This window comes from Chelon labrosus (assembly GCF_963514085.1).
Source record: "Chelon labrosus genome assembly, chromosome: 13".
Lineage (NCBI taxonomy): Eukaryota > Metazoa > Chordata > Actinopteri > Mugiliformes > Mugilidae > Chelon > Chelon labrosus.
In genome coordinates, this window is record NC_140346.1 from 19,658,576 (window position 1) to 19,669,451 (window position 10,876).

At 39.4% G+C, this 10,876-nt stretch overlaps 2 protein-coding genes across 2 annotated transcripts; both read left to right on the forward strand.

Annotated features, from left to right (window-relative positions):
- Positions 1-1,084: 1,084 nt before the first annotated feature.
- LOC311497842 (extracellular calcium-sensing receptor-like) lies at positions 1,085-5,187 on the forward strand (the record flags this gene model as incomplete). Its single annotated transcript, XM_084558206.1, has 9 exons — positions 1,085-1,284; positions 1,504-1,798; positions 1,942-2,028; positions 2,245-2,514; positions 2,880-3,086; positions 3,174-3,449; positions 3,731-3,958; positions 4,067-4,190; positions 4,277-5,187. The coding sequence occupies 9 exons, from the start codon at positions 1,085-1,087 to the stop codon at positions 5,185-5,187; spliced, it is 2,598 nt and encodes an 865-aa protein (XP_084414332.1).
- An 883-nt stretch (positions 5,188-6,070) lies between these two features.
- Positions 6,071-10,652, forward strand: LOC311498596 (extracellular calcium-sensing receptor-like). The gene is made up of 9 exons (XM_084559257.1): positions 6,071-6,559; positions 6,700-6,994; positions 7,135-7,221; positions 7,422-7,691; positions 8,035-8,229; positions 8,314-8,589; positions 9,103-9,330; positions 9,419-9,542; positions 9,629-10,652. Exons 1-9 carry the CDS (start codon positions 6,285-6,287, stop codon positions 10,537-10,539), a joined length of 2,661 nt encoding a protein of 886 aa, XP_084415383.1. The 5' UTR covers positions 6,071-6,284; the 3' UTR covers positions 10,540-10,652.
- Positions 10,653-10,876: the final 224 nt, after the last annotated feature.

Sequence of the window (10,876 nt, forward strand, 5' to 3'; positions counted from 1 at the left end):
TTTATCACAAACTGATTGAGGCCTACAAGCCCAGGAATTACATGAGACTCCTATCATTTCATCAGATGAGGAAATGGCAGCAATAAAACCCACTACACCAGTTCCAAAGGTTCCCATCTCTCATTGCATTTTAGACGTTGCTGAACATTTCAAGAGTAATGCCCCTCCTCCCCTCATGGCCTAGCTCGTTCGTACTGCGTTCGTATTGAAGGACGAGGCCTGGATATTCCACAGATCCATGTTTTTGTCAAACCATGTGTTAGCATATTTTCACTCTCCTATTCTTCCACTATCAACCTGCATAAATCTGGTGCATAAAGAACTTACTGCCACCATGTGGTCATTATGTGTAACAACAACTGATCATCACAACAACCTCTTTGCAGAAGAAAGGGGCTGAGTCAACCTCTGGACACTGGTCAATCCATATTGATATTAATAGTATTGCTTACCCCCTCCTAAATGTACAGAATTGCATAGTTCCTTTATATTGTTGTATTGTGTCTGGTATGTTATAATAAATTACTGCTACTTCGGTGTTGAGATGAGATCAACCTATTACCTTACGTGACTGTGGGATACAATCTGTACAATATGCTGCTACCAGTACTCTAGTGGTCAGTTTACTTTATATTTGATCCAAAGTGGCCTTTTGATACTGCATACATGTACTTTTTCAGGTTTTTAAATTACAGACTCTAATGGAACAACATTTGTAATTTACAACAAGTCAAGTACATGTAGATGTCTGATTAGAGGAAGAAACAGTCTTCATCCACACCATAGCATGCACATTGAAGTCCAATTACTGTGGCAAGTTCCAGTAAAAATGGCTCCCGCATCTCAAATTTGAGAGTTAAAAGTGACTTACATGGTCTGACATTATATTTACATTAAATCTGCCTGAACACAAAAATACTGTCAAATGAAATGCGTTTTAGGCCCTGCCCAAATCTGTCTCTGTGTCAGTGCCTCTCAATAAAAGGGGATGGCCAATTTTTTAAACATAGTACCTGAGCTCAGCAAAAGGATAAACTGGAGGGAAGTCATGCAGCCATTTTTACACACCAATTTGCTTTTGCCTATGTTATTGTATTCCTACTTTTCTTCTGCAGCATCCTCCCCTCCATTCTCCTCGTCCTGTCAGTTACAGGATCGTTTTCATCTAAATGGGATGCACAAGTCTGGAGATGTGATTCTGGGTGGGCTGTTTAAAATCAACTTCTTTTCTGTCTTTCCTGACCTGTCTTTTACCTCTGAGCCGCAACAGCCTTCTTGTCATGGGTGAGTGTTTCAGATATATTACAAGAATTACATTGTGTATTTATGCCAAACAGTTTTTGTCCAATATGTGTTTGTTTTTTGTCTAAATGTTACATTGATTGTTGATGTTCATGTTACTTGTTTGTTGACAGAATCTACATATTTTTCTAGTTTGCATATTTGCTATATGTTATTGTATTGTTCAAAGTAAACCCACTTAATTTCTTGTATTTGTGTTAGTTTTGATGTTTTAGGATTTAGACGGGCTCAGACCATGGCCTTTACTATTGATGAGATCAACAGAAACCCAAACCTGCTACCTAATGTGACTCTGGGATACAGTCTGTACGATAACTGTGTCAGCGTTGGAGTCGGACTCCGTGCAGCGCTGTCATTAGCAAATGGTCAAGAGGAACAAATTATATTAGATGAGAAATGTGTAGGAAACCCTCCAGTCATAGGAATTGTAGGTGATTCTTCCTCTACACAAAGCATTGCCAGCTCCACAGTGTTAGGTTTGTACAGAGTCCCTATGGTAAGTTTTCTGCTGAGCGATCTAATAATACTCTTAAGATCATTTATATTAAATGCCTGTTGTAAAATCAAAGCAAACAATAGATGAATGACTTGGTAACATCTGTGAATATATTTAGAATATACAGTCTGTGTCTTTCACAGGTGAGTTATTCTGCCACATGTGCCTGCCTGAGTGACCGGCAAAAATACCCATCCTTCTTTAGGACGATCCCAAGTGATGCTTTCCAGGTGAAAATTATTAAAATTAAAATAATAATAATTAATAGTATCAGATAATGCAGTGTGTTTCTGTAGTCAGTAATAGCATTATATTGTCTCAGTTGAAATAATAATAATAACGTTTAAAAAAAGATGAAATGGTTCACTGTGGAACAAGTCAAGCAGATTTTCCCCATTCCCCACAGATTTTTCTGACACAGCAATTATTTCTCTGTGTTCACACAGGTGCGTGCTATGATTAAGATACTGAAGCATTTTGGCTGGACATGGGCAGGTCTGCTAGTTGTTGATGATGATTATGGACTCCACGCTGCCCGATCCTTTCGATCTGACCTGAGTCTGTCTGGTGAAATTTGTCTGGCTTACATAGAGGTTTTGCCCTGGGACAATGACCCAGATGAACTAAGGAGGATTGTGGATGTGGTGAAGAAATCTACAGCTCGTGTGGTCATTGTGTTTGCACACGACAGTTACATGATGAACCTCATGGAAGAGGTAGGGCTTGAAATGCAAACAGTTATCAAAATATGTTAGATATTATATCATTATAATTGTGAAACTTGAGGGAGTAAGTTGCAATAGGACATATGGCTTAACACAAACAATACGTAATTAACTGAATAGTTTTCGACTTTTTTTTGTTTATGCTGCAGTTGGCAGGGTTTTAGATATCACTGCGTCTGAAAAAATATTTTAGTTATGTATCACTTTACTGATAAAAACATGTATTGTCCCTGTGCATGACTGTGAAATACAACAAATCAGCCATGTAACCTGAATAATTTCGAAGACTTCAGTCTAATGTAGTGGCACTGATTATGTCCATTTTCATATTGTACTTGTTATAATTTGATTCACAGGTCATAAGACAGAATGTGACAGGCCTGCAGTGGATGGCCAGTGAAGCCTGGACAGCAGCTGATGTGCTCCAGACCCCTCACTTCATGCCATACCTGGCAGGCACACTGGGCATTGCCATCCGTCGAGGAGAAATACCAGGGCTCAGGGACTTCCTATTACAAATACGTCCTGATCTATACCACAACGACAGCTATGAAAATAGCACGGTGAGATTTTAACTCTGCAGCCTAGTATTGTATTCATAATAATGAACTGTAATTGTCCACACCACATGTTTTTATCATATATTTCAGGTAAATCAGTTTTGGGAATTTACATTTCAGTGCAGATTTGCACCACCTCCAGCAGGCTGGGTGGAAGGTGGGGGGGCACTGTGCACTGGACAGGAAAATCTTGAATCTGTGAAGACTGAACTTTTGGACACTACAAACCTCAGACCTGAGTATAATGTGTACAAGGCTGTGTATGCTCTGGCCTATGCCCTTGATAATATGCTGCAATGTGAGCCAGGCAAAGGGCCTTTCAGTGGAAACAGCTGTGGGAGTTTGCAAGGATTGGAGCTGTGGCAGGTGTGATATCAAGTTACACCTCACCTGTTGAGAAAAGCCTGTGCTCTAGGTTCTTGGATAATACTATTTAGTTGAAGTTATTAAATACAAAGATTTTAATTAAGTGTAAACTTAAAGAAACTAATTACTCTCCAGAAATACCTGTTCTTATACCATTATTAGTGATATGACTTCCTTATCAACCTAAAGTCTTGTTCATACTGTTACACACTATGTTTATTTATGGATCTTTTTTTTCTATTACCCTTGATTTACCTCTGTTTCTTTTTGGATTTTGACAGCTTATGTATTACCTGGAAAAGGTCAACTTCACCACATCATTTGGTGATCAAGTGTCATTTGATGAGAATGGTGATGTCTTACCAATATATGATATCATAAATTGGCTGTGGCTCCCTGATGGAAGAACTATAGTTCAGAATGTGGGTGTGGTTAAAAAGCCAGCCTTCAAAGGTGAAGAAATTACAATTGATGAAGAAAAAATGTTTTGGAACTTTGAAAACAAAAAGGTTCTTAAGACTCCTTAAATTTCTGCGCCCATGTTTATTTCAGTATGGTTGTGATGATTAGTGTAAAATAATTTATACTTGTTTTCTATCCCTTCTTTCCCACCCCAGCCACCCCAGTCAGTCTGTAGTGAGAGCTGTCCTCCAGGGACCCGAATAGTGAGAAAGAAGGGGGAACCTGTGTGCTGTTTTGACTGTATCCCTTGTTCTGAGGGAGAGATCAGTAATGAAACCAGTGGGTGCTCATGTTTCACTATCTTTATTGTTATGTTAGGTATATTCCATCCCATATGTATCTTACTATCTTCTCCTTGTTTTCAGACTCTGTGGAGTGCTTCAGTTGTCCAGAGGACTTCTGGTCCAGCCCCCAGCATGACCAATGTGTTCCTAAGAAAACAGAGTTCCTCTCCTACCATGAACCTCTGGGTATCTGCTTGACAGTCACCTCGTTACTGGGCACATTTATCTGTGCTATTGTCCTGGTGATATTTATCTATCATCGCAGCACACCCATAGTACGCGCCAACAATTCTGAACTTAGTTTCCAGCTGCTGTTGTCTCTTAAGCTATGTTTCTTGTGTTCATTGCTGTTCATTGGACGTCCCAGACCATGGACATGCCAACTGAGACATGCAGCATTTGGAATCAGCTTTGTTCTTTGTGTTTCATGCATCCTGGTCAAAACCATGGTGGTTCTGGCTGTGTTCAAGGCCTCTAAGCCAGGAGGTGAAAGCAGTCTAAAATGGTTTGGTGCTGCACAGCAGAGAGGAACAGTTCTGGTTCTTACTTTTATTCAAGCGGCAATCTGTACTGCCTGGCTTGTTTCTTCTTCACCAACTCCACACAAAAACACACAATACCACAAGGACAAGATAGTTTATGAGTGTGTAGTTGGGTCCACTGTTGGTTTTGCAGTTTTATTAGGTTACATTGGTTTACTAGCCATCCTAAGTTTTGTAATTGCATTTCTTTCGAGAAATCTTCCAGATAGTTTCAATGAGGCCAAACTCATCACTTTCAGCATGCTGATTTTCTGTGCTGTGTGGGTGGCCTTTATCCCTGCTTACATCAGCTCACCAGGCAAATATGCAGATGCAGTGGAGGTATTTGCCATCCTGGCTTCCAGTTTTGGCCTCTTGGTGGCGCTGTTTGGACCTAAATGTTACATAATCCTGCTGAGACCAGAGAGGAACACAAAGAAAGCTATCATGGGTCGAAATACCACCAACTGATGAAATTAGCTTAAAGGGGTTCACAAGTATTTTGCATTCAAGATGAATCGCTTGACTGAACTCGAGAAGAAATGTTATTTAGATCACTGACATTATGATATCATTATTACTTTTAAGTCTAAATTCAATTCCGCGGAATGCACAATACAAAAAAAGAAAAGAAAAACAGTTTGAACAATGTGTAAAACATCTGTAGATCTTGCAGTTCAACAAAAATAAATAAATAAAAATACATTGTACATCTGAAATGGAAATAAAAATCTTTAGCAAACAAATTTGGTCCTGGTAGGGTGTGACAATGTGGATAAGCATGAATTAGCTTTTACAGTACATAAATAATTATATGCAAGGGGTTGTACTGACCAAATGACTCGTCAACCTAATTGTTGTGCCATGACACTTTAAGCAGGAAGTCGGTGTAGATGGTGTTGGCGTGAGCTACCGACAGTAGCCCCTGTTCAACCTTAGATAAACTTGCAGAAAAGCCTCTGTAGCTTCCTTTGTGTGAGACGCTACAATATGTGTTCAGGTCAAGAATATGGATTAAACTGTTGCAAATCAATACTTTCTCCTGTGTTTTTATGTGTGACATCATCAACTAGTTGACGTCGACTTTAAGAAATCGGAAGTCATTCAGTCGCTATTATACACTGTAATAGACTTTGTCATTAATAACCATTTTGCATCATCCAAACCAGGTTTAGCATTATTAGAATATTAATATCAGACGTAAACCTTTCTGTTGTTTTTGGGCAGAGCCAATGAATAAAATGGTTTGGTACATTTTAAGGAACAGAAGTAAAGTAGTTAAGTAAAGTCACCCTGCCTAAGTGCCCTCACAACTAATGTGTAAATAAATGAGATCATCTTACTGCTTGTAAGAGGCCGTGTATTGGTTGTGCATATATCGAACAGAAAAACAACAATGTGTCTTTGCATGTGTCTACGTCTTTTTTTATGAATATAAAATTATCCCAAATAATCATTGCATCATTATTAGGCCCTGCCCCTACTGCTTTTTCCACCCTGATGGGTGGTGTGCAAAAATAAACAACACCTCAAAGTCAATAAATAGGGTGATAAAGCATTCAAATATAATGTCAACACTCAGCAGAGGTGTAAACTGGACGAAAGTCATGCAGCCGTTTTTACACACCAACATCCTTTTGCTTATGTTGTTGGATTCCTACTTTTCATCCTCTGCATCTGCCCCTATAGTATCATCATCTTGTCAGCTGCAGGGACAGTTTCATCTAAATGGGATGCATAAGTCCGGAGATGTTATTCTGGGTGGACTGTTTCATAGCCACTTATTCTCTTTCTTTCCTGACCTGTCATTTACCTCAGAGCCTCATCAGCTTTCTTGCCATAGGTAAGTCTGGAACTGCAAATCATGAATCATGAATAATTTACCAAGATGTGTACATTGTATATTTGCATGGCAAATGTAAGTTGTTGTTTCACGGTATGTTTTTGAATTTTTCATAGTAAACAGTATTATATGTGTGTTAGTTTTGATGTTCTAGGATTTAAACAGGCCCAGACCATGGCCTTTGCTATTGATGAGATCAATAGAAACTCCAACCTGCTGCCTAATGTGACTCTGGGATACAGTCTGTACGATACATGTCTCACAGTCGCAATTGGATTCCGTGCAGCACTGTCATTAGCCAATGGTCAAGAAGAGCAAATTATGTTAGATGACAACTGCATTGGAAACCCTCCAGTCATAGGGATTGTAGGTGATTCTTCCTCTACACGCTCTATTGCCATCTCCACTGTCTTTGGTTTGTACAGAGTACCTATGGTAAGTTTTCTGTTTACCCATCTAATGATTCTTCTGAATTAGTTCGATTTGAAATGTAATGTCAGTTGTTCACAAAGCATAATCAATCTCAAAATTTGAAAGACAAACTTTAGGATATATGTTGATTGTTTCTTTTACAGGTGAGTTATTTCGCTACATGTTCCTGTCTGACTGATCGGCAAAAGTATCCATCCTTCTTTAGGACGATCCCAAGTGATGCTTTCCAGGTGAAAATCCATCAACCAAAATTAAATGCAAAATGTTTCAGTGAAAAACGCATTAATGAAATTGAGAATTTTTTGTTTTTAGTAGATTATTTTTAGTGTTTAATGCCATGGAACTGTCTCAGAAAACAAAGCTTGGTTCACTGTGTAAGGTATTCCTCAGATATTTCACTGAAACATGATTCTACTCCGTGTTCACTCAGGTGCGTGCTATGATTCAGATTCTAAAGCACTTTGGTTGGACTTGGGCAGGTCTGCTGATCAGTGATGATGATTATGGACTCCACGCTGCCAGATCCTTCCAGTCTGACCTTAGTCAATCTGGTGAAGTTTGTCTGGCTTACATAGAGGTTTTACCCTTTGACAATAACCCAGCTGATGCAAGGAGGATTGCGGATGTGATGAGGACATCTACAGCTCGTGTGGTCATAGTGTTTGCACATGACAGTTACATGATTAACCTCATGGAAGAGGTTGGCCTTGAAATATAATTGAATTGTACATTAACATAGTTATACAACTTTTTTTGTATTGTGAAGTGAAAGGTTTAAGTAACAGTAACGCTTTTGCAATAAATATGTAGTTGACCAAAATAGTTTAACCTTTTCTGTGATAATTCCAGGTTGTTTTCGGCACAGTTTTAAAGTGAGATCTTTTTCATAAACATTATCCTGACCTCCAGTTTTGAAGATCCCTATACTGTGTATAAATGAGTAGATCAAAGGAATCAACCATGTTAACAGTATACTTCAAGAGACTGGACACAAAGTTAGTAGCCTGATAAAAGGAGTGTATTTTGTATAACATGATTCACAGGTGGTAAGGAAGAACGTGACAGGCCTGCAGTGGATTGCAAGTGAAGCCTGGACAGCAGCTGATGTGCTTCAGACCCCTCATTACATGCCGTACCTGGCAGGCAGATTGGGCATTGCCATCCGTCGAGGAGAAATACCAGGCCTCAGGGACTTCCTGTTGCAAATACATCCTGATCTCTACCACAACAAAAGCATGGTGAGATTTTAAACATCAAATCTCATATTTATAAGAATAGTATATTGTCATTGTTTGTAACAAATAATTTTTGACATATTTCAGGTACATCAGTTTTGGGAATTTACATTTCAGTGTAGATTTGAACCACCTCCAGCAGGCTGGGTGGAAGGTGGGGGAGTACTGTGCACTGGAGAGGAAAATCTAGAGCTTGTGGAGACGGAGTTCTTGGACATTTCAAACCTCAGACCAGAGTATAATGTGTACAAGGCTGTGTATGCTCTGGCCCATGCCCTTGATGATATGCTGCAGTGTGAGCCAGACAAAGGGCCTTTCAGTGGAAACAGCTGTGGAAGTTTGCAAAGACTGGAGCCGTGGCAGGTGTGAGATCAAGTTTCACCTAAATTGTTGAGTAAATTCCCTACTCTAGTTTCTTGCATAATACTATTTAGTCAAAAGGATTAAATACAGAGATATTTGATTAAGTGTAAACTACTTAGCTAATGGCTGAAAAAAATTATCTCCAGTTCATATACCATTATTAGAGATGTGACTTCACCATAAACCAAAAGTCTTGTAGGAGAGCTGTGAAGTCGTGGTTAGAGATCCTTTGGGACTGAAGGGTGTCCATGGCTGAGGTGCCTTGAGCAAGCACCTAATCCCCAGGTTGCTCCCTGTGTGCAGCCCTTCAGAGGCAGCAGCCCACTGCTTTGACTGTACACACTACTGTGTGAATGAATGGATGGGTCAACTGTAGAAAGCTCATTTCCCCATGTGGGATCAATACAGTATAAATTATTATTATTAATACTATGACATGCTATCTTTAGTTATGAATCTTTTTTTTTTCAACCCTCTTCGATTTACCTCTTTTTCTTATTTGCATTTTGACAGCTTCTATATTACTTGGAAAAGGTCAACTTCACCACATCATTTGGTGATCAAGTGTCGTTTGATGAGAATGGTGATGTCTTGCCAATATATGATATCATAAACTTGCTGTGGCTCCCTGACGGAAGAATCACAAATCAGAAAGTGGGTGAGGTTAAAAAGTCAGCCTTCAAAGGTGAAGAAATTACAATTGATGAAGAAAAAATCTTCTGGAACTTTGAAAACAAAAAGGTTACCTCTGATTTATTTTTTTCAGACTATATAACTCAGTGTGGCAGTATACAGAAGGGTGAAATGACCAATGCTTTTCTCTCTTTAGCCACCCCGGTCAGTCTGTAGCGAGAGCTGTCCGCCAGGGACCCGAATAGTGAGAAAGAAGGGACAGCCTGTGTGCTGTTTTGATTGCATCCCTTGTTCTGGGGGGAAGATCAGTAATGAAACTAGTGGGTGCTCATGTTCCAATATCTTTATTTTTACACTGAGTGCATTGCTTCCTATATGTATCTTACTATATTCTCCTTGTTTTCAGACTCTGTGGAGTGTTTCAGTTGTCCAGAGGACTTCTGGTCCAGCCCCCAGCGTGACCACTGTGTTCCTAAGAAAACAGAGTTCCTCTCCTACCATGAACCTCTGGGTATCTGCTTAACAGTCACCTCATTACTGGGCACATTTATGTGTGCTGTTGTTCTAGGGATATTTATCTATTATCGCAGGACACCTATAGTACGCGCCAACAATTCTGAACTTAGTTTCCAGCTGTTGTTGTCTCTTAAGCTATGTTTCTTGTGTTCATTGCTGTTCATTGGACGTCCCAGAGTGTGGACATGCCAGCTGAGACATGCAGCATTTGGAATCAGCTTTGTGTTCTGTGTTTCATGCATCTTGGTCAAAACCATGGTGGTTCTGGCTGTGTTCAAGGCCTCAAAGCCAGGAGGTGAAAGCAGTCTAAAGTGGTTTGGTGCTGGACAGCAGAGAGGAACAGTTCTGGTTCTTACTTTTATTCAAGGAGCAATCTGTACTGCCTGGCTTGTATCTTCTTCACCAGCTCCACGCAAAAACACACAATACCACAACGATAAAATAGTTTATGAGTGTGTAGTTGGATCCACTGTTGGCTTTGCAGTTTTATTGGGTTACATTGGTTTACTGGCCTTCCTCAGTTTTCTGATCGCATTTCTTTCAAGAAATCTTCCAGACAGTTTCAATGAGGCCAAACTCATCACATTCAGCATGTTGATCTTCTGTGCTGTGTGGGTGGCCTTTGTCCCTGCTTACATCAGCTCTCCAGGCAAATATGCAGACACAGTGGAGGTATTTGCCATCCTGGCCTCAAGTTTTGGTCTCTTGGTGGCACTGTTTGGACCCAAATGTTACATAATCCTGCTGAGACCAGAGAGGAACACAAAGAAAGCTATCATGGGTCGAAGTACCACCAACTGATGAAATTAACTTTTCACATTCACCAGTTAGAGATTCACTTTGTATTTTGCATTCAAGATTAATCGCTTGACTGAGCTAGAGGCAATAAAGAAATGTTATTTAGATCACTGACATTATGATATCATTATTGCTTTTTCTAACATTTCGTTTTTAACATTTACTAAATTCAACTCCACGGAATTTAAATTACGAAAAAACAAACCAAAAAAAAATAAAAAATTAAAAAAATCGCTTGACTGAGCTAGAGGCAATAAAGAAATGTTATTTAGATCACTGACATTATGATATCATTATTGCTTTTTCTAACATTTCGTTTTTAACATTTACTAAAAAAAAA

Coding starts and splice junctions, on each gene's coding strand:
- LOC311498596 (XM_084559257.1), top strand. CDS start 6,285: ATGTCAACACTCAGCAGAGGTGTAAACTGGACGAAAGTCATGCAGCCG. Junction 6,560..6,699: donor CATCAGCTTTCTTGCCATAG/GTAAGTCTGGAA, acceptor TATGTGTGTTAG/TTTTGATGTTCTAGGATTTA. Junction 7,692..8,034: donor TGATTAACCTCATGGAAGAG/GTTGGCCTTGAA, acceptor CATGATTCACAG/GTGGTAAGGAAGAACGTGAC.